The sequence below is a fragment of the Salmo salar genome, chromosome 19 (assembly GCF_965601325.2).
Source record: "Salmo salar chromosome 19, fSalSal1, whole genome shotgun sequence".
Classification (NCBI taxonomy): Eukaryota; Metazoa; Chordata; class Actinopteri; order Salmoniformes; family Salmonidae; genus Salmo; species Salmo salar.
The window spans coordinates 75796150-75819918 of record NC_138309.1 but is presented as its reverse complement, the minus strand read 5'-3'; the positions used below and the strand labels follow the sequence as shown (position 1 = coordinate 75819918).

General features: G+C 45.8%; 1 protein-coding gene across 2 annotated transcripts; it reads left to right on the top strand.

Annotated features, from left to right (window-relative positions):
* The first annotated feature begins 1060 nt into the window (after positions 1-1060).
* Positions 1061-23769, top strand: oplah (5-oxoprolinase, ATP-hydrolysing). 2 transcript variants are annotated; one of them, XM_045702696.2, is made up of 27 exons: positions 1061-1208; positions 3174-3429; positions 3656-3847; positions 5058-5172; positions 7651-7774; positions 9725-9920; positions 10658-10823; positions 11722-11860; positions 12205-12272; positions 12816-13132; positions 13461-13573; positions 14835-15005; positions 15391-15528; positions 15670-15808; positions 16029-16141; positions 16571-16722; positions 19481-19641; positions 19818-19919; positions 20059-20233; positions 20562-20746; positions 20904-21050; positions 21373-21507; positions 21780-21929; positions 22048-22205; positions 22337-22497; positions 22650-22747; positions 22920-23769. In XM_045702696.2, exons 2-27 carry the CDS (start codon positions 3259-3261, stop codon positions 23076-23078), a joined length of 3945 nt encoding a protein of 1314 aa, XP_045558652.1. In that variant the 5' UTR covers positions 1061-1208; positions 3174-3258; the 3' UTR covers positions 23079-23769. The 2 variants fall into 2 exon arrangements, with proteins under 2 accessions (XP_045558652.1, XP_045558651.1); XM_045702695.2 differs by having other exon boundaries at positions 1069-1359.

Sequence of the window (23769 nt, the reverse complement as noted above, 5' to 3'; positions counted from 1 at the left end):
TGGGACATGTTCAATGTAAAGAAAGAAAAATATGTGCAAAGTGTGGAGGGGTTAAAAAAACGTAGATAAAAAATATAAAAATAAAAACATGAGCTGGCGCACACCCAGAATAATAGTTTGTGTGGAGGTGCTGACTAACGGCGAATAAACTAGAAACTGTCAAAATAAAGAAAGTCGCACACTCCATGTGTAATCTCCCAGCAATGTAATGGGTATTTACCAACGTTTCGGCATCGCTGTGCCTTCTTCAGGGTGCAGCACAGTGATGCGAAACATTGGTAAATACCCATTAAATTGCTGGGAGATTACACATGGAGTGTGCGACTTTCTTTATTTTGATAGTTCCAAGTGTGGAGGGGAACATGATTACGGTAAATGTGGGAGCAATGTCAAGGTTAAGTGTTGTAATTGTGTGGGGGAACATAGTGCAGCATTTGGTGGATGCCAGGTGCAGAGAGCGGCTAGAGAGGTTCAGAGATATAAAATGAGTCACGATGTATCGTATGCATAGGCTGTAAGGCAGATTGGTGGAATACAGTGTGGCATGATGGAGCTTCCACGGCTGCTCCTCAACTAAGTGAACCTAATGTCGGGGCTGGTGTTTTTGCTGGTCCTGGCGTGGTTTCGAGGCCTGTTCAGAAATCTTGCGCCCATGAACGTGCGGTGTCAAAGGACACTTTGATAATGAATAAAGTTGACTTCATAGGTTTTATTGGTAAGGCTATCAATATGACTCGGGTCGTGGAAAGCACAGAAATAACAGGTTGAAGGTTATTGTGGAGACTGGGGGTAACATGTGTTACAGTAGATATGGTTGTTGACATGCTGAACAATCTGAAGGGTGGAATCTTTCAGCATGAAATATGTCAAGTTTAATGGGGTAGGGGGGTACATTTTATTTTAATGGTAGTACAGAATTGGGAAGATCATAATTGATCGTACATTCCAGCACAGTAGGTGGCGTCATGCACATAGCCTAAACGTTTGTTTGCAGACCGCCATGTCGAAGAAGAAGAGCCGAAGGCAAGGGGGTGGAGTGTAGTCTTTAGTAAATTAGAAACCGTACTGACTTTGGCAACCAGAGCAGAGATCTCCAGCATTGAGATAAGAGTGAGAGTGAGGAAGGAGAACGGCAAAGGACGATAGACGACTGGCAAGGATTTGCGACACATCGGATCATCAGTGATAAACCCAGAGCAAGAAGACTCGTAAGTAGCCTAAAGATCGGAAAATTATCCACTCAACTTTTGAAAACTGACCGAGAAAAATGTATTAAAGCCATGCCAACCTACCACTACACCGGCAGTACAAAGTGGTCGCTCGTGGATCAGTGACTTATGAACGACCTACATAAATGGGGTAATCCGTCATTTATGACCAAAGCAATTAGGATAATAATATAATAATTGCTGTATTGATTTAGTCGAATGTATTGCTCATGAGAGTTTGCTGTATGAATAGAATAGTGCACAATATTGCCGATTGATAAAGACTGCATGCCTTCGATACAAACTGCATCCGTCCTCACCAGACTGTTCTCTAGTTAGCGCTTCCTCGGCGTAGTCTAGTCTACTATGTGTTTACATAGGGGGCTATAATATAGTAATGCATATATAATATAGTGCAAAACCACTTGAGTGCACTTATGTCTTCAAATCTTCTGGTAGCATATGGTATGTGTTTGCCGTGGCACATGCAGTAGTGGAACCACTGAAGACATCAAAACCATGAAATAACACACGTGGAATCATGTAGTAACCAAAAAAGTGTTAAACATATTTTAGATTTTAGATTCTTCAAAGTAGCCACCCGTTGCCTTGATAACAGCTTTGCACACTCTTGGCATTCTCTCAACCAGCTTCACTTGGAATGCTTTTCCAACTGTCTTGAAGGAGTAACCACATGCTGAGCACTTGTAGGCTGCTTTTCCTTCACTCTGTGGTCCCACTCTTCCCAAACCATCTCAATTGGGTTGAGGTCTGGTGATTGTGGAGGCCAGGTCATCTGATGCAGCACTCCATCACTCTCCTTCTTGGTCAAATAGCCCTTACACAGCCTGGAGGAGTGTTTTGGGTGATTGTCCTGTCGAAAACAAAATGCGCAAACCAGATGGGATGGCGTATCACTGCAGAATGCTGTGGTAGCCATTCTGGTTAAGTGTGCCATGAATTCTAAATAAATCCCAGACAGTGTCACCAGCAAAGCACCATCACACCTCCTCCTCCATGCTTCACAGTGGGAACCACACATGCAGAAATCATCCGTTCACCTACTCTGCATCTCACAAAGACACGGCGGTTGGAACCAAAAATCAAAACATTTGGACTCATCAGACCAAAGCACAGATTCCCACCGGTCTAATGTCCATTGCTCGTATTTCTTGGCCCAAGCAAGTCTCTTCTTCTTATTGGTGTCCTTTAGAATTTGACCATGAAGGTCTGATTCACACAGTCTCCTCTGAACAGTTGATGTTGAGATGTCTTACTTGAACTCTGTGAAGCATTTATTTGGGCTGCAATCTGAGGTGCAGTTAACTCTAATGAACTTATCTTCTGCAGCAGAGGTAACTCTGTCTTCATTTCCTGTGGCAGTCCTCATGAGAGCCAGTTTCATCATAGCACTTGATGGTTTTTGCGACTACACTTGAAACTTTCAAAGTTCTTGAAATGTTCCGCATTGACTGACCTTCATGTCTTAAAGTAATGATGAACTGTCGTTTCTCTTTGCTTATTTGAGCTGTTCTTGCCATGATATGAACTTGGTCTTTTACCAAATAGGGCTATCTTCTGTATACCACCCCTACCTTGTCACGACACAACTGATTGGCTCAAACGCATTAAGAAGGAAAAAAATTCCACAAATTAACTTTTTAACAAGGCACACTTGTTAATTTAAATTAATTCCAGGTGACTACCTCATGAAGCTGGTTGAGAGAATACCAAGAGTGTGAAAAGCTGTCATCAAGGCAAAGGGTGGCTACTTTGAAGAATCTAACATATAAAATAGATTTTGATTTAACACTTTTTTTTAACTACATGATTCCACATGTGTTATTTCATAGTTTTGATGTCTTCACTATTATTCTACAATGTAGAAAATAGTAAAAAAAAAAATTGAATGTGTAGGTGTGTCCAAACTTTTGACTGGTACTGTAAATATCTCTATCTCTCCAGAATCCAGATTACTGCATCTTGAGTGAGTAGTTTTGTCCAGGATTTCAGGAGCAGCAGTTCTCTGTCCGTCCTTCATTTCTTCAGGATGACAGAGACTGAAGGGAAGTTTGACTTTGCCATCGACCGCGGTGGCACTTTCACCGACGTCTTTGCCCGATTACCTGACGGCCGGGAGAGGGTCCTGAAACTGCTGTCCCACGACCCCCAGAACTACAAAGACGCTCCAACTGAGGGGATCCGCAGGGTTCTGGAGGAGGTGAGATGGAACTCTGGAGAGACGGGGAGAGGAATAAAAGGACTAAGGAATAGACAGATGAGAGAGGTAGTTTATGGAGAAATGAAGAGAGCAGGAAGAGTAGTTTTAGTTAAAGCTTGTGACAAGCTGAGATCAGACATGACGTCAGCAGACCCAGAGGTTAACCAGTGCTTAATGTGTGATCCTCTCTAACCCCCCCCCCTGCTACATCCTGCTATGTTCACAGGAGACTGGGCAGGCCTTTCCCAGGGAACAGCCTGTGGAGACATCCCTGATTGGCTGGATCAGGATGGGCACCACAGTGGCGACCAATGCCCTGCTGGAGAGGCAAGGAGAGCGGATTGCCCTCCTGGTCACAAAGGGGTTCAAGGATCTGCTGCATATTGGCACCCAGGCCCGGCCAAAGCTCTTCGATTTGGTTAGTGCTTCTCTATGGAATGGAGACTGGGTTGATGCTACAGCACAATAGTTTTCTCTGTGAGGGCCCTTTGTTTGGGGTGGTGAGGTGGGGGGTCACGTCCTGCCTTGTCGGAGACTGACACTAATGTATTGATGAATGAATTAATGCTCACTTGAACAATACCATACCGGCCGTGCTACTGGTACGGTTAACTGAGCGCTGATTATACTATACGCACGTGGCAGTCAGCACTTTTCCACTATGTTGCTTGGTAATGGAATAATGCACTCTTATCATTGAAGCGTTTCAAATGATTCAGTAATGTTTAGGTAGACTCTTTCACGACAAGTTTATACTAAGCCTGCAAAGTTAGTAAGTGATACTTTAAATTAGGATCTAATAGTGCTTCAGATAAAGTCCCCAATTTATTGCATCAAGGGTTTGAGAGGCAGAGCTCACAAATGTCTCTGTTTCTTCATGGGAGTGTACATCTGGAGTGCATCACTGCTCCTCAGTAGGTCTGTGTGAGACCTGTTGGAACTACAGCTGCACCCTCCCATCTCCTGCTGGGCTCACAGTAAAGACATGATCTACATTCTGTTACCAGGGACAGGTGGGCCTGTCAGGGAGCGCTATGGGGTTGGGAGGGACACAACAGGGACTGAATGAATACACCGTGTGCTTACTGGAAGATGTGTGGCAGCATAGAATGAAAAACACACACAGATGCATGTGCATACATAAACACTCAGTGCAGACACGGAACATGCAGCTGTCTCAGAAAAACTGTTGCATGGGCAGTTAATGGGAGGGTAGGCTATATACTGTACACGCATAGGGGTTGGTCTTGGAGTTTGTCCCCAGACCTGTGTTCTACTGTTGGTCCGAGTGAACTTTGACTGTCGTAAAGGTCACTGTGGTGACATACTGACCTAGCATATATCCAATGATATTTCAACAGCTTTGTGCTGTCCGCTGCACCTTTGGGACCAGACCCTGCCCTCTGATCATTTTTAGTTGGAGGTCCTAAGATTTATATGTAAGTGATGACTAATACCATTTCCCAACTTTTCCTGTTCCAGGCCAGCTAGGGCAGCCAGCTCTTACCCAATATCAACTACCATCATGGATAGTCAATACTGAGTTGTTTTATTAAAATTATAAAGTTGGGAGTCTTGTAGATTATTTGCAAGTTAGAGTAACTTAACGCTCTGTGTGTGTGTGACAGGAGGTGGCTGTTCCAGATGTGCTGTATGAAGAGGTCATTGAGGTTGATGAGAGGGTTGTCCTTAGACAAGATGGCTGCCAGCTACCCAGGAAAGAACCCAAGCGTATTGTCACAGGTAACAGCACTACACAGGACTAACTCAATAACCTGCAGGCCTTCAGCTACACAGACTCTACTGTACAGTGCATTCAAAAAGTATTCAGATCCCTTGACTTTTTCCACATTTTGTTACGTTACAGCCTTATTCTAAAGTTCACTAAATAATATTTCCCCCTCAATGACAAAGTGAAAACAGGTTTTTAGAAGTTTTTGCAAATTTATAAAAAATACAAAACATACCTTATTTGCATAATTATTCAGACCCTTTGCTATGAGACTTGAAATTGAGCTCAGGTGCATCCTGTTTCCATTGATCATCCTTGAGATGTTTCTAAAACGTGATTGGAGTCCACCTGTTGTAAATTCAATTGATTGGACATGATTTGGAAATGCACACACCTGTCTAAGGTCCCACAGTTGACAGTGCATATCAGAGCAAAATCCAAGCCATGAGGTTGAAGGAATTGTCCGTAGAGCTCCGAGACAGGATTGTGTCAAGGCACCGATCTGGGGAAGGGGACCAAAAAATGTCTGCAGCATTGAAGGTCCCCAAGAACACAGTGGCCTCCATCATTCTTAAATGGAATACGTTTGGAACCACCCAGACTCTTCCTAGAGCTGGCCGCCCGGCCACACTGAGCAATCGGCGGAGAAGGGCCTTGGTGAGGGAGGTGACCAAGAACCCAATAGTCACTCTGACCAAGCTCCAGAGTTCCTCTTTGGAGATGGGAGAACCTTCCAGAAGGACAACCATCTCTGCAGCACTCCACCAATCAGGCCTTTATGGTAGAGTGGCCAGATGGAAGCCACTCCTCAGTAAAAGGCACATGACAGCTCGCTTGGAGTTTGCCAAAAGGCACCTAAGGGATTCTCAGACCATGAGAAACAAGATTCTCTGGTCTGATGAAACCAAGATTGAACTCATTGGCCTGAATGCTCATCACCTGGTCAATACCATCCCTACAGTGAAGCGTGGTTGCAGCATCATGCTGTGGGGATGTTTTTCAGCAGCAGGGACTGGGAGACTAGTCAGGATCGAGGGGGAAAATGAACGGAGCAAAGTACACAGAGATCCTTGATGAAAACCTGCTCCAGAGTGCTCAGGACCTCAGACTGGGGCAAAGGTTCACCTTCCAACAGGACAATGACCCTAAGCACTCAGCCAAGACAACGCAGGAGTGGCTTCGGGACAAGTCTCTGAATGTCCTTGAGAGGCCCAGCCAGAGCCCGGACTTGAACCCGATTGAACATCTCTGGAGACCTGAAAATAGCTGTGCAGCGACACTCCCCATCTAACCTGGAAGAGCTTGAGAGGATCTGCAGAGAAGAATGGGAGAAACTCCCCAAATACAGGTGTGCCAAGCTTGTAGCGTGATACCCAAGAAGACTCAAGGTTGTAATCGCTGCCAAAGTTGCTTCAACAAAGTACTGAAAAGGGTCTGAATACTTACAGTACCAGTCAAAAGTTTGGACACACCTACTCATTCAAGTGTTTTTATTTATTTTTACTGTTTTCTACATTGTAGAATAATAGCGAAGACATCAAAACTATGAAATAACACATGTAGAAAATAATAAAAATAAACCCTTGTGAATGAGCAGGTGTCAACTTTTGACTGGTACTGTATGTAAATGTGATATTTTCTGGTTTTTATTTTAAATAAATTAGCTAAAAATTGTGAACTTGATTTTCCTTTGTCATTATGGGGTATTGTGTGGAGAAAAACAAATTATTTAACTGTTTTAGAATAAGGCTGTACTGTAACAAAATGTGGAAAAAGTCAAGGGGTCTGAATACTTTCCCAATGCACTGTATGAATATTTCCACACTATGAGGTTGGAATTATACTGTGAAAAGGAAGATAATGCCCTTTTAGTGTAAGAGCTGTTTGAAAAGACCGCCTGAAATGTTTGGGTGGGATGGAATTGTGGCCTGCCTGGTGACATCACCTCTCTGCCAATAACAGCACATTTTCAGTTTTTCCCTCCCCACTCAAACCACTCCCAGATAGTCCTAGTAAAATTCTTGCTTGAGTAATTGTTCTATGCTCAGAAGCTATTTTTGTTTATTTTTGACCATTTTAATTTAAAACAGTCACAATAAGGTCCTTAATTATTACCCAGAAATGATTTGATATTGAGATAAAAACAGCTGCATTGGGCCTTTTCCCATTTAATTTATTACAATACCCATTTTACAATAAAGTAATTATTGCACAAATTTAAACAGAGTGCAGTATTCTTGACCATATCCTGTAAGATATGGAAATGATATGGATACGTTTCCTGCTCCTACTGAGGCACAGGCAATGACTGACAAGGAGAGCTTTTTTAACATATACAGTTTTCAGATGCAAATTCCCCACAGGACTATTACCTCTTTTTTTGTCAAGTTTATGACAGGCTTGAGTGGTAACTGCTTGGGTTAATAATTTGCATCCACACACACACATATAACTGTCCCTTACCTCTGCCCTGTGTCTCTGTCCTCCAGGCAGTACAGGGGACTCCCTGGAGGTGTGGCGTGAGCTGGACATGCAGCGTGTGGAGGACGATCTGAGAGGAGTCCTGTCCCGGGGGATCCACAGCCTGGCTGTTCTGCTGCTACACTCCTACACGTCAGTATACTGCCAACCCAGACAGCAAGACTTTCTCCCAGTTTACTATCTTTAAAGATTGTTGTTGTGTGTGCCTGGTGTCAGATTACCTGTTTTTCTTGGTGTGGGATCACTGTGGTAGATGTGGAAGGTCATGAACAGTCAGTCTGAGAAGGGTAGAGGAAGAGTTTCTGTTATATCCATTCTGGGAGTTCTCGTTTATTGACTTACAGGGTTCTTTCTACTCCGTTTCAAACTGTAAAGTAATTTAAAGTCGCTAGATGTAAGTATGTTGTAAAGGCACCTTCAGAACTGTCTGGCTTAATGCCAGGTCTGATAACCACAGAACACACAACCTTTCAACAGGAGGGAGAGCACTGGAAGGCTTTTCAAGAAAACACTACTGAGTCAACTTTGCAGTTTGCCTAATAGTACTAAACTCATCAAAAACAGAAATGTCCACTCACTGTCAACTGCGTTTATTTTAAGCAAACTTAACATGTGTAAATGTTTGTATGAACAAAACAAGATTCAACAACTGAGACATAAACTGAACATGTTCCACAGACATGTGACTAACAGAAATGGAATAATGTATCCCTGAACAAAGGTGGGGTCAAAATCAAAAGTAACAGTCAGTATCTGGTGTGGCCACCAGCTGCATTAAGTACTGCAGTACATCTCCTCCTCATGGACTGCACCAGATTTGCCAGTTCTTGCTGAGAGATGTTACTCCACTCTTCCACCAAGGCACCTGCAAGTTCCCGGACATTTCTGTTGGGAATGGCCCTAGCCCTCACCCTACGATCCAACAGGTCCCAGACGTGCTCAATGGGATTGAGATCCGGGCTCTTCGCTGGCCATGGCAGAACACTGACATTCCTGTCTTTCAGGAAGTCACGCACAGAACGAGCAGTATGGCTGGTGGCATTGTCATCCTGGAGGGTCATGTCAGGATGAGCATGCAGGAAGGGTACCACATGAGGGAGGAGGATGTCTTCCCTGTAACGCACAGCGTTGAGATTGCCTGCAATGACAACACGCTCAGTCCGATGATGCTGTGACACACCGCCCCAGACCATGACGGACCCTCCACCTCCAAATCGATCCCGTTCCAGAGTACAGGCCTCGGTGTAACGCTCATTCCTTTGACGATAAACGCGAATCCGACCATCACCCCTGGTGAGACAAAACCGCGACTCGTCAGTGAAGAGCACTTTTTGCCAGTCCTGTCTGGTCCAGCGATGGTGGGTTTGTGCCCATAGGCGACGTTGTTGCCGGTGATGTCTGGTGAGGACCTGCCTTAGAACAGGCCTACTAGCCCTCAGTCCAGCCTCTCTCAGCCTATTGTGGACAGTCTGAGCACTGATGGAGGGATTGTGCGTTCCTGGTGTAACTCGGGCAGTTGTTGTTGCTATCCTGTACCTGTCCCGCAGGTGTGATGTTTGGATGTACCAATACTGTGCAGGGGTTTTTACACGTGGTCTGCCACTGCGAGGACGATCAGCTGTCTGTCCTGTCTCCCTGTAGCGCTGTCTCACAGTACGGACATTGCAATTTATTTCCCTGGCCACATCTGCAGTCCTTAAGCCTCCTTGCAGCATGCCTAAGGCACATTCACACAGATGAGCAGGGACCCTGGGCATCTTTCTTTTGGTGTTTTTCAGAGTCAGTAGAAAGGCCTCTTTAGTGTCCTAAGTTTTCATAACTGTGACCTTAATTGCCTACCGTCTGTAGGCTGTTCCACAGGTGCATGTTCATTAATTGTTTATGGTTCATTGAACAAGCATGGGAAACAGTGTTTAAACCCTTTATAATGAGATCTGTGAAGTTATTTGGATATCTACGAATGATCTTTGAAAGACATGGTCCTGAAAAAGGGATGTTTCTTATTTGCTGAGTTTATATGTTGGACAGGAACATAATGGAATGAATCTGATCTGAGAACTACTCTCTCTCTCTGTATGTCAGGTGGTCTGCCCATGAGAAGGCTGTTGGGTCATTGGCGCGCAGGCTGGGTTTCACCCAGGTGTCCCTGTCCAGTGAGGTCATGCCCATGGTGAGGGCAGTGCCACGCGGGTACACCGTATGCGCCGATGCCTACCTCACACCGAAAATCCGCCAGTACTTGAAAGGCTTCACCTCTGGCTTCAGAGGTGGACTGGAGGTTAGTCAGTGTTTTTGTAAATAAATATGTGTTTTATATTATTAACATAATGTTGTGTAGCTGTATTTACTGAGCACTCATAAGTGTGCAGAGCGATCATACTCTTACAGGTCACATTCTGTATAGCTACACATCTTGAAATGGCTGCCTCTCTCAACCTCCTGTACTCCCTCCGCTTCTCTCAACCTCCTGTACTACCGCCGCCTCTCTCTCAACCTCCTGTACTCCCTCCGCGCCTCTCTCTCAACCTCCTGTACTCCCTCCGCGCCTCTCTCTCAACCTCCTGTACTCCCTCCGCGCCTCTCTCTCAACCTCCTGTACTCCCTCCGCGCCTCTCTCTCAACCTCCTGTACTCCCTCCGCGCCTCTCTCTCAACCTCCTGTACTCCCTCCGCGCCTCTCTCTCAACCTCCTGTACTCCCTCCGCGCCTCTCTCTCAACCTCCTGTACTCCCTCCGCGCCTCTCTCTCAACCTCCTGTACTCCCTCCGCGCCTCTCTCTCAACCTCCTGTACTCCCTCCGCGCCTCTCTCTCAACCTCCTGTACTCCCTCCGCGCCTCTCTCTCTCAACCTCCTGTACTCCCTCCTCGCCTCTCTCTCTCAACCTCCTGTACTCCCTCTGCCTCTCTCTCTCAACCTCCTGTACTCCCTCTGCCTCTCTCTCTCAACCTCCTGTACTCCCTCCGCGCCTCTCTCTCTCTACCTCCTGTACTCTCTCCGCCTCTCTCTCTACTGTAGGGTAGGAGCGTTCTCTTCATGCAGTCTGATGGAGGTCTCACCCCCATGGACCAGTTCTGTGGGTCCCGGGCAGTGCTCTCTGGGCCCGCGGGGGGTGTGGTGGGCTACGCCATCACCTCCTACAGCCAGATAGAGAACAAGCCCGTCATTGGGTTCGACATGGGGGGTGAGGAGGAGCACAGGATGTAGGGGGGGGGGCACAATGGAGAAGAAGGAAACAGCTACAGGAGGGGAGGGGCCATATGCAGCCTATATAGCATGAGGACAGGGGAAGAGGGTAAAGGCGTCAGCATGCTTCTGTTCAGTTGGCGGCTAGCTGAAGTCTAGATGAACTGAACGAGTATACTCGCATAATCCCTTAAAAGACCTTCGCATGAAAAATTTGAAAAAAGCACAAATACTATTGTTTGTCCATTTTGAGACTCCGTAGCCAGTATACAATTCCTCCAAAGAGTCAGAATTAATCGAAGATGACTCCCGAAGTCTGTGATTAATTTTGACGTTTTTGCCGTAATATACGCATTTTACATCTAAGATGTTTGTTGCAGTATTTCTCAATGAAAACGTTTCCATGAAAATGAGTTGAATGACAACAAAGACTTTATTGAAGAATCCCTACTGTTGACCTATCACCGACGAATAGACTTTGACTACCGACTTCAGCTTGTCTCCCGGAAAAAAATGGTGTTCCTGAACAGCCGAAAAAACCCTTACCGAAGTCCAAACGAACGAAAACATCACAAAATGTTGTCATAATTTATGCACAATCTCTTCCAAACTGTTTCGGCTGGGAAGCATGCGGACGCTTTAAGGGGTTGCTGACTTTGAGAGAGAGAGAGGTGTGAACTAAAGGGTTTAAAAGGAAAGAATCATAGCAGGAAGCAGGAATTGTACTGATGGATGTTAGACAAAGGCTTCTTTGAAGCCCTTGATGACTAAATCTCACATTATTCGATAATACTGGGCTGATGAAGTCCTAGCATTCCATCATTTAGGGAAACTTGAGCTCTTTTACACTTCATGCCCCTAACAGCTACTCTGGGCCACTCTGTGCCCCCTTTTAGGCACGTCTACAGATGTGAGTCGCTACGCGGGTCACTATGAGCACGTGTTTGAGGCCACCACGGCCGGCGTCACCCTGCAGGCCCCACAGCTAGACATCAACACCGTAGCAGCAGGCGGTGGCTCCCGCCTCTTCTTCAGGTCAGTCAGGACAACAGGTTCACACACAGTATGAATATGGACTTTCAGCATACTGTATGTTTACATAGACTTCACTGTACACAGTCTGTTGCTTGGAGGTCTGGGAAGTATAATATCTATTTTCTCGTGTTTGTGATTTATGCTCAGACTGTTCTGCCATAGCTAAACCATTAACCCACAGTTACTACCTATGAACCTATTAGACAAACATTGGATGGCAATGTATAACTTCCACAGGGAATGACTGTGTATGTGGTGGAAGTCAATCTAGTCCAGTCAGTCTACAGGGAGGGAAATGTGACATTATAGTCGTGACCCCACAAATCTCCCCTCTTTGTTCCCAGGTCAGGGATGTTTGTTGTGGGGCCAGAGTCGGCTGGTGCCCATCCAGGACCCTCCTGCTACAGAAAGGGTAGGAATACTGCCCCCCCACCCCATCCCTCTCTCTGTCCCCCTCTCTCTCACACACATGCTCCTCTTCTTTCCACTCCTTTTCTCTGTTGAATAGAGCCGTTACCCTTTTTCTCCCTGGTACAGATTTCTATCCTTAATCCGGTCCACTCAGTTAAATTAAAATGTAACAAACATTTTAACATCTGTACGGCCAAAGCTTTTCCCTCTCTGGTGCCTTTTCCCTACCCCATCTCTAGGAAGATGGTGTGGCCGAGGGGGAAGGCTTAAAAAAGTTGGAATAACTCCCAAATTCCAACAGAAACGCGAGATTATGTAACAGCTCTGGATACAGCTCAAGTGAAGTACTGTAGTAACCTATTAGTTTTCTCCTGCTACTGTTGGTATGGTATGACTCCTGATGTGGAAGTGTGCTATTTATAGTATTGCCTATATTCTGAACACTTATGGTTTGGTAATACTACACAGAAGACATCAATCTGTGAGTTGTAGTGTGGTCAAAGGCCTGGTGTAATGTCCAGGTATTCCTATATGATCTTCATAGGTGGTCCTCTGACGGTGACGGATGCCAACCTGGCTCTGGGCCGCCTGCTCCCCTCCTTCTTCCCCAGGATCTTTGGTCCGGGAGAGGACGAGCCTCTGTCCAGCGAGGAAACCATGGAGCACTTCCAACAGCTCACCCGCGAGATCAACCACTTCCTCTCCACCAACCAATCCCAGAGCAGTGCCAACGGAAGCGCCCATTCAAACAACAGCAGGGTCATGAGTGGCAAATCAGAGATGAGCATGGAGGAGGTTGCTATGGGTTTTATCAGAGTGGCCAACGAGGCCATGTGTCGTCCAATCAGAGCACTGACACAGGTATTGATGGGAGGGATTATATTGATGTGTTTGTTTTGTGTAGTCTGGTGTTTCACTAGAGACATTAGTTGAAATACTTGAATTAGTCCCATTTTCACATTGAAAATGAGCAGCGGAGTTTGTTGTTAGACTACAGCAGCGGAGTTTGTTGTTAGACTACAGCAGCGGAGTTTGTTGTTAGACTACAGCAGCGGAGTTTGTTGTTAGACTACAGCAGCGGAGTTTGTTGTTGATAATTCCACCATTCCATGTTGAACAGAAGTTTCTGCTGCCTTTTCCAAAGACTCTCTCTCCCCCTGTCGCTCGCCCTCTCTGTCTCTCTGTGTAGGCTAAGGGACATGACACCTCTCAGCATGTGTTGGCATGTTTCGGTGGAGCAGGTGGGCAACACGCTTGTGCCATCGCACAAGCTTTAGGTATGAAGACCGTCTTCATTCACAAGTGAGTCCTGTTTCCTGTCTACACATGTCTGAGTAGAGAGTCCTGTTTCCTGTCTACACATGTCTGAGTAGAGAGTCCTGTTTCCTGTCTACACATGTCTGAGTAGAGAGTCCTGTTTCCTGTCTACACATGTCTGAGTAGGGAGTCCTGTTTCCTGTCTACACATGTCTGAGTAGGGAGTCCTGTTTCCTGTCTACACATGTCTGAGTAGGGAGTCCTGTTTCCTGTCTACACATGTCTGAGTAGGGAGTGAGTTTAGTACACAGGTGGTTGTGTATTCCAAGGAGGGACAGGTGGAGAAGGAGAAAGCGAGGGTGAGCGAGAGAGGCTGGCATGAAAATGCTAGGTTTGTGTTTGGCCAGGGCAAACAGGTGCCTAGGAGGTTGTTCGTTCCTTTTGCAATGTCATTTCACAGTTTGATCCATTACTGTACATTTTACATTTACATTTTAGTCATTTAGCAGACGTTCTTATCCAGAGAGACTTACATTTAGGGCATTCAGCTAGGTGGGACAACCTCAGTCATAATAAGTACATTTTCTTCAATAAAGTAGCTAACTACAGTCAGTGCTAGTAAGGGGAAAAGTCAAGTGCGAGTGAATGTTATTCACAGCTGTAATGGCTGCCGAAGGTGCTTTCACCTAGTGTTAGCTCTGGGCTGTGAAGACCTACACAATCAAGACATCTTTGTTTCTTTATTCTTTGTTATCTCTAACTTTCTTTCACTTTGTAAATGTGGAGTAGGTTGTGTATATCTCTCTAGAAAAAAAAACATGTAAATGAATCCCTTTTTAGATAAGGCAGCAAAATGTGAAGACTGCAAGGAGTGTGTAGACTTTCACTAGACGCTGTGTATTATAGTGTATAAGTTAGCGTTAGGTACATTTTCCTTCTCACCTTTAGATGAAAACGAGTGCTGAGAGATTAGTGCTTTTTAAAGTCGGTTCGAAGAAAAAACATCACTTTTCGACTTCGGTTTCAATAAAACATTAAAAAAAATATCTTGTGAATGATTTGATTTCTCTCTAGAGAAGCGGCATGTTGGGCTCACAAAAACCCCAAACTAAATTGAATTCAAGTAACTGAAACGACGTCGGTCAGTTAGTTGTTTAATAACAAAAAAGAAATGAATTGGTTAATCGCTCAGCACTAGATGAAATAAAACTCAATCAATGTTCCTCCTCTTTAGGTGTTACACAAGTTTATTGAAAAATAAAAGAGTACATTTCTCCATATAACCCTCTGTGTCTCTCCCTCCCAGGTACAGTGGTGTGTTGTCGGCCTACGGCCTGGCGCTGGCTGACGTGGTGGAGGAGGTCCAAGAGCCGTGCTCTCTGCAGTACAACCCTCGCTCCTTCTCTGAGCTGGACCACAGGGTGGAGCAGCTGACCCAGCGCTGTACAGAGACCCTGAGAGACCGCGGCTTCAGCAGGTCAGACACATGAGCACTCACACACACACACACACACACACACACTCTTTTCCTTCGTCTGGGTTCTATAATTAAGAAATATTGCCCAAGGAGGTGTGGTATATGGCCAGTATACCACGGTCTTATGCACAACGCTATGCAGAGTGCCTTGATACAGCCTTTAGCCGTGGTATATTGGCCATATACCACAAACCCCTGAGATGCCTTATTGCTATTATAAACTGGTTACCAACATAATTAAAACAGTAAAAAGTCATTTTGGGTCATAATGGTGGTATATGGTCTGATATACCACAGCTTTCAGCCAATCAGCATTCAGGGCTCAAACCACCCGTTTTATAATTAAGAATGAACCAATGCTTTCTTGTCTCTCTTTCTCTCTCAGCTCTCAGATAACCACTGAGGTTTTCCTCCACCTGCGTTACGAGAAAACAGACTGTGCTCTCATGGTGACAGCCACAGGTTACCCCGGCAACTCTCGGTCTTGTAAGTCAGGGGACTTCCGTAGTGCCTTCACTAAGCGGTGAGCACATGAACCTTTCCCCTCACTTCTTTATGTTCCTTCATAATAACAACCAATGATCTTACGTCTACAACCATCGCACGGAGCCCTCATGTTCCCGCTGTACCCCTCCCTCGCTCTCTCCCTCTCTCTCCTTCCCAGCTACCTGCAGGAGTTTGGCTTCACCATCCCAGACCGGCCAATCATGGTAGATGACATCAGAGTCAGGGGCTCTGGGAAGTCCGGAATCAAATCTGTGACCAACACCAAGATGGGATCTGGAATTCTCAAAGCCACTACGGTAAAGAGATTAGTATTTTGAGAGTCACAAATCATCACAAGCACGGATTCCTTACTCTACATCTCAAAGTAATGTCACTTTTTTCACCTGTGTTTACTGTGAATACAGTCTCCTTTTATATGAGTAACAAGTAGTATTACAGTATATTTAATGTATGGCTCCATCCTGGGATCCTCACAATGAACTCAATGTCAAATATATGCTCTTTTCCATCCCTAAGATAACCAAGTGTTACTTTGAGGACGGTTACCTGGATACCAATGTTTACCTGTGGGAGGAGTTGCCATGTGACCACAATATCCCCGGTCCAGCCATCATCATAGACAAGAACAGGTGTATATTTGTCATGCTGTATCACTTAAGTGTCAGGAAGGGACAAGGCTACCTTGGATTATTTACAAATAATTATATTGTAAATACTAAATTCAGATTAGTTTTCAAGCCTAAAATAGCCACTGAATTACATCCGTTGGGATCGATTATGCTGGCATTCTATAGACCGGTGGTTCTCAATCCTGGTCCTGGGGACCTAAAGGGGTGACCATTTTTGTTTTTGCCCTGGGCACTACACACCTGATTCAAATCATCAACTCTTCATCAGGCTTTGATGATTTGAATCAGGTTTGTAGTGCTAGGGCAAAAACCAAACAATGTCACCCCTTTGGGTCCCCAGGACCAGGACTGAGAACCGCTGCTATAGACCAGTGTAATGTCCTCTGTAAGTACTGTTTTAGACGGTGTCATTGGGTTGTTTCCTCCCAGCACCATCCTGGTGGAGCCCAGCTGTGTGGCCCATCTGACAGAAGGGGGTGATGTGTGCATCGCCGTGGGCTCCGACCCCCACTGCCTCTTGGGAACTGAACTCAACACTGTGCAGCTCTCCATCTTCTCCCATCGCTTCATGAGCATCGCAGGTCCGTTAATACCCAGGGAGGAGGGACCGAGGGAGGGGGATGGGAAAGAGAAGGAGGGTGGGGAGGATAGTGTGAAAACGGATAGAGGATAACCGGTGGATAGCTGAGATGGAAATGGATGGGAGTCGAGGATGCAGAAGATTGAGGGATAGGGAGTGTCAAACTTATCACGGAGAAAATCATTGCCATCTACAGTTGAAGTCAGAAGTTTATACACCTTAGCCAAATACATTTAAACTCAGTTTGTCACAATTCCTGACATTTAATCCAAGTAAAAATTCCCTGTCTTAGGTCAGTTAGGATCACCACTTTATTTTAAGAATGTGAAATGTCAGAATAATAGTAGAGAGAATGATTTATTTCTTACATCACATTCCCAGTGGGTCAGAAGTTTACATATATTCAATTAGTATTTGGTAGCATTGCCTTAAACAATTGAAACTTGGGTCAAACGTTTCGGGTAGCCTTCCACAAGCTTCCCACAATAAGTTGGGTGAATTTTGGCCCATTCCTCCTGACAGCTGGTGTAACTGAGTCAGTTTTTAGGCCTACTTGCTCGCACATGCGTTTTCAGTTCTGCCCACAAATTTTCTATAGGATTGAGGTCAGGGCTTTGTGATGGCCACTCCAATACCTTGACTTTGTTGTCCTTAAGCCATTTTGCCACAACTTTGGAAGTATGCTTGGGGTCATTGTCCATTTGGAAGACCCACTAAGCTTTAACTTCCTGACTGATGTCTTGAGATGTTGCTTCAATATATCCACATAATTTTTCTGCCTCGTGATGCCATCTATTTTGTGAAGTGCACCAGTCCCTCCTGCAGCAAAGCACCCCCACACATGATGCTGCCACCCCCGTGCTTCACGGCTGGGATGGTGTTCTTCGGCTTGCAAGCTTCCCCCTTTTTCCTCCAAACATAAAGTTGGTCACTATGGTCAAACAGTTCTATTTTTGTTTCCTCAGACCAGAGGACATTTCTCCAAAAAGTATTTGTCCTCATGTGCAGTTGCAAACCGTAGTCTTTTGCCTTATGGCAAGGTGCTCCATCATGCTGGAAAAGGCATTGTTCGTCACCAAACTGTTCCTGGATGGTTGGGAGAAGTTGCTCTCGGAGGATGTGTTGATACCATTCTTTATTCATGGCTGTGTTCTTAGGCAAAATTGTGAGTGAGCCCACTCCCTTGGCTGAGAAGCAACCCCACACATGAATGGTCTCAGGATGCTTTACTGTTGGCATGACACAGGACTGATGGTAGTGCTCACCTTGTCTTCTCCGGACAAGCTTTTTTCCCGGATGCCCAAACAATTCGGAAAGGGGATTCATCAGAGAAAATTACTTTACCCCAGTCCTCAGCAGTCCAATCCCTTTACCTTTTGCAGAATATCAGTCTGTCCCTGATGGTTTTCCTGGAGAGAAGTGGCTTCTTTGCTGCCCTTCTTGACACCAGGCCATCCTTCAAAAGTCTTTGCCTCACTGTGCGTGCAGATGCACTCACACCTGCCAGCTGCCATTCCTGAGCAAGGTCTGTACTGGAGGTGCCCCAATCCCACAGCTGAATCAACTTTAGGAGACGGTCCTGGTGCTTGCTGGACTTTCTTGGGCGCCCTGAAGCCTTCTTCACAACAATTGAACCGCTCTCTTTGAAGTTCTTGATGATCCGATAAGTGGTTGATTTAGGTGCAATCTTACTGGCAATAATATCCTTGCCTGTGAAGCCCTTTCTGTGCAAAGCAATGATGACGACACATGTTTCCTTGCAGGTAACCATGGTTGACAGAGGAAGAACAATGATTCCAAGCACCACCCTCCTTTTGAAGCTTCCAGTCTGTTATTCGAACTCAATCAGCATGACAGAGTGATCTCCAGCCTTGTCCTCGTCAACACTCACACCTGTGTTAACGAGAGAATCACTGACATGATGTCAGCTGGTCCTTTTGTGGCAGGGCTGAAATGCAGTGGAAATGTTTTTGGGGGATTCAGTTCATTTGCATGGCAAAGAGGGACTTTGCAATTAATTGCAATTCATCTGATCACTCTTCATAACGTTCTGGAGTATATGCAAATTGCCATCATACAAACTGAGGCAGCAGACTTTGTGAAAATTAATATTTGTGTCATTCTCAAAACTTTTGGCCACAACTCTACAGATAAACGTGGTACCTTCAGGCATTTGGAAATTGCTCCCAAGGATGAACCAGACTTGTGGAGGTCTACAATTTCTTTTCTGAGGTATTGGCTGATTTCTTTTGATTTTCCCATGATGTCAAGCAAAGAGGCATTGAGTTTGAAGGTAGGCCTTGAAATACATCCACAGGTACACCTCCAATTGACTCAAATTATGTCAATTAGCCTATCAGAAGCTTCTAAATCCATGACATTTTCTGTAATTTTCCAAGCTGTTTAAAGGCACAGTCAACTTAGTGTATGTAAACTTCTGACCCACTGGAATTGTGATACAGTGAATTATAAGTGAAATAATCTGTCTGTAAACAATTGTTGGAAAAATGACTTGTGTCATGCACAAAGTAGAAATCCTAACCGACTTGCAAAAACTATAGTTTGATAACAAGAAATTTGTGGAGTGGTTGAAAAACGGGTTTTAATGACTCCAACCTAAGTGTATGTAAACTTCCTACTTCAACTGTACCATTGCCATTTAAGTAACAGAAAGGTAACTAACTGAAAACGAGCAAACCACCACTGTAAGTTTCCCCTGAAGTCTCCATTAAATGCCCCATGGTCTCATGCATCTACAGAACAGATGGGCAGAGTGCTCCAGAGAACCTCCATCTCCACCAACATCAAGGAGCGTCTGGACTTCTCCTGCGCTTTGTTTGGTCCTGACGGAGGCCTGGTGTCCAACGCACCACACATCCCTGTTCACCTGGGAGCCATGCAGGAGACAGTCCAATACCAGGTCTGGACTATCACTGCAAGCATGACAATTCACTGCTTTAACAACCTATTCAAAGTCTGCAAATCATACTAAGCAAGTATTTGGGGAAGTGGAGACATTGTTACACTAAGCCAGGAAGAGTATATTGTCATGTCTCTCTGTCCCGCTTTCCTTATTTCTATCCTTGTCATCTACAGATCAAATCCATAGGGAGCACCATTAAAGAGGGTGATGTGATTCTGAGTAACCATCCATGTGCAGGAGGCAGTCACCTCCCTGACCTCACTGTCATCACTCCGGTGAGTTTCACTTATAATAGTCCCTAGAAACATGAGGTGGAGTCGGGGGCCTGGAGCCCGGGGTGGGGGGGCCTGGAGCCCGGGGTGGGGGGGCCTGGGGCCCCTTATCAATATATTTTGCGCTCTCTGTCCCTCTCAGGTGTTCAGGAGAGGCGTGAGTGGGCCAGTGTTCTTTGTGGCCAGTAGGGGGCACCATGCAGACATCGGGGGAATTACCCCGGGCTCCATGCCCCCCCACTCCACCTCCCTGCAGCAGGAGGGTGCTGTCTTCACCTCCTTCAAACTGGTCACTGCTGGAGTATTCCAGGAGGAGGGTGAGGAAATGCTACGGAGAGCAACCCTTATGAAAGGGAGAGCCAATATGTTGTAATATCTGCTTGGCACTAGCGGTCATTGAGATGGTGTGTTGTTATCAGTTGGCTGTATAATATGTTGTAGCCAGGAGATGTTGGTAGCAGTGACTTTCAGTGTAAAGCTATAGTCCCAATAGGATATGTTGAGCTTCACTAAACACACCATGAGACTTGTCTGACTGGCTTAAATCCTAGGAATTCAAAGCACTCCAGGAATCTGTTTTGAAATAACGTTTCCATGGCATTGTACTGATCTTTCTCTCTCTCTTTCTTTCTCCTCCTTTGTCAGCTGTAACTGAAGCCCTCATGGCTCCGGCTCAGTACCCAGACTGCTCTGGGACTCGCAATCTCCATGACAACCTATCAGACCTGCGAGCTCAGGTGGCAGCCAATCAGCGAGGGAGCACGCTGGTGGGGGAGTTGATTGACAGCTATGGGCTGGCTGTGGTGCAGGCCTACATGGGGTACATCCAGGTGAGGAGGACGTCACTGTGAGATGCTTCTTTCAGTTGGGCTGTATTGTATTAGCTTTATTTGGATTCTTAGGTCATATCACATTATAAATGGAGTGGTCAGCATTCCTGTCCAGGTGTTTGTCTTTGTAATCTGACGTGTGTGTGTGTGATTCCAGACTAATGCAGAGCTGGCGGTGAGAGACATGTTGAAAGAGTTTGCCCGTTGCCGGCGGCAACAGACAGGCTCCCTGGAGGTGGAGGCAGAGGACTTCATGGACGATGGAACACCAATCAGATTGCGGGTCCAGATTAATAAGAACGAGGTGGGTGGAGATCTAACACTACCCATCTAGCATGGCTGGGGCGCCAGATCTGTTTGTACTGGAGCAAACTCCTCTTGCTCTTTCGTGTTTGGCAGGCCTACAAACACGAGAGAAGTGTTGGTTAAAATAGACAGATCTGGCAACCAGGGTGCTACCCACCATCAAGACTGGGCAACAACTACTGCTAATAATGTTAATCAACGTTACTGCTCCTTTCTCGTTCCCTCTATCTCTCGTTCTCTCTCTCTTTATCCCTCGTTCCCTCTATATCTCTTTATATCTCGTTCTCTCTATCCCTGTATCTCGCTATCGTCCCTCCCAGGGCAGTGCAGTGTTTGACTTCACAGGGACGGGGACAGAGGTGTGGGGGAACTGCAACGCCCCTCGTGCCATCACCTTCTCTGCCCTCATCTACTGCCTGCGCTGCATGGTGGGCCAAGACATCCCCCTCAACCAGGTCAGACACCGTTCCCATTCTCAATCCACCACAGAACAAAGTCAGTAATGGGAAACCTATGCTAGGACCTCTGGTGGGAGATCATGGATACTGCAACGTTGAAGTTTGGGCTCAGTATACCAACAGCTGTAGGTTTCTATTGTATGGAAGAGTTGTCCTTTAGGTGATATGATCACTTCTAATGACATAATATTATGAATAGTTATATTATTATGATATGTGAAGCAGTGTCTCTATATGGAGAATGTATTAATTAAACCACTGTCTCTCAGGGCTGTCTCACTCCAATCAAGGTCATCATTCCCAGCGGCTCCATTCTCCAGCCTTCCCAGAATGCCGCTGTGGTGGGGGGGAATGTGCTGACGTCACAGCGGGTGGTTGATGTCATCTTCCGCGCCTTCGAGGTCTGCGCTGCCTCACAGGTAGGAGAGAGAGCTGCTACTGGAAAGTTCTGCTACAGTTCCATATGGAGCAATAGTCTTGATGTTTGAGTGTTACCAGCCCTCACTCTCTCGTTTCTTCTCTCTCGCTCACACTCAGGGCTGCATGAACAATGTGACTTTCGGCAACGAGGGGAGCGGTTACTACGAGACGGTTGCCGGGGGAGCAGGGGCGGGTCCAGGCTGGACTGGGCGGAGCGGTGTCCACAGTCACATGACTAACACACGCATCACCGACCCAGAGATTCTGGAGAAAAGGTGGGTGGAGGATTTATAGAGGTTTTAACCTTCTACAATGTGAAAGGCAATGACTTAACATTCAGTTCCATAGTGTCTTTAACCTAGTTGGCTAGCAATAATTTCTTCTGTCCTGTTGATCTGATTCTCAGGTACCCTGTGGTTCTGGAGCACTTCTCCCTGCGGCCCGGCTCGGGGGGTGCAGGGGAGTACCGTGGGGGCGATGGGGTGATCCGGAAGCTCCTGTTCAGGAATAAGGTGGTCCTGTCAGTTCTGACAGAGAGGCGCTCCACCCGACCCTATGGTCTCCATGGTAATCTCTCACATATGACCTCTCCAATGACCTTGATTAGTATGATAATGTCTGTGTAGTTTTGATTGAGTAGCTGTCTGTTTTGTACCGCCATGTCTTCTAGTCATAACATCTATGGTTTGTTGTTCACTGTATTCTGTTCTCTCTCTTAGGGGGTGGCTGTGGGGCATCAGGCTTGAACCAGCTCCACAGAGCAGATGGAAGGGTTCTCAACCTGGGGGCCAAGACCACTGTGAGCCTGGAGCCTGGGGTGAGACTAGACTACTGTCATGGCTGTCAGTTTGTCTGTGTGGCACATCTGCATGGGCCTGTTGGTGTGGTGTACTGCCCACTATGGGCCTGTTAGTGTTCCTGCATTGTACTCATGTTCATGCTTGTCTTTTGATTACCCTACTGACCATCTGTGTGTTTCTGTGTTGCAGGATATGTTTTGCCTGTACACACCTGGCGGAGGTGGATATGGTGAGGACAAGCAAACAGCTGGGGATGGAAGACTCCTTAAAAAGCGCAGGCGCTTGAATGACAACTTCTCTGAGAGGGGCAGTGTGTTTGAGTATCGCATGGCACAGGAGGGTGTGTGAGCGACAGGCTAGGGCTGTAGGGGAAAGAGACCTAGAAACACAGTTCCACTAAGAAGAGTGCGAGGTGTGCTGGAGAGAGCATTTAAAATGCATTCATGTCCTGGTTTTTTTTAGGCCTTGAACAATGCTTTTTTTCCATGTCTATAGTCAACAACCCATTCCACTAGTCAAACCACAGTGTTTAAAAGGATGCTAGTGGTATGTCCTTTATAGTACTTTTGAGTTTGCACAGAGACAAACATGGAAATTGTTTCACTGGAAGGGGAGTTAATGAAACAAGTTTAATCTTCTGAAGACAGACCTTTAGGCCTAGATTCAGTCAGGTCAAGGGTTAACCTGACCTGTGTCAACAGTAGCGTTTGTTGTATTTTCCTTCAAGCTTAGGCAACAGTGTATTAAAGCAATCTCTAGACATCTAGTCTGCTGCCTCTCACCACAACTGATTAGAAACAGGATGTAAAAGCAACACTAGATTATACAGTTGTATGGCTTCAAGGGTGCTAACTAACTAGACTTAACTCTTCAAATCTGTTGAGGTGTAACGAAGACTAGCCGACCTTTGGATCAGATGTATACAGTAAATCACGGCATTGGATTTGTTCTGTGTGGAACTTTGACTTTCATTATTATACAACTAGTTTGGAGATGTATCACAACTGCATGTATCCCAATTGAATACATTTGAAAGCTT

What these genes read in the sequence shown, in the direction of transcription:
- oplah (XM_045702696.2), top strand. Translation starts at nt 3,259, where the DNA reads ATGACAGAGACTGAAGGGAAGTTTGACTTTGCCATCGACCGCGGTGGC. An exon ending in CATTGGGTTCGACATGGGGG is followed by an intron (nt 10,824 to 11,721) that starts GTGAGGAGGAGC and finishes GCCCCCTTTTAG; the next exon opens with GCACGTCTACAGATGTGAGT. An exon ending in GAATTCTCAAAGCCACTACG is followed by an intron (nt 15,809 to 16,028) that starts GTAAAGAGATTA and finishes TCCATCCCTAAG; the next exon opens with ATAACCAAGTGTTACTTTGA.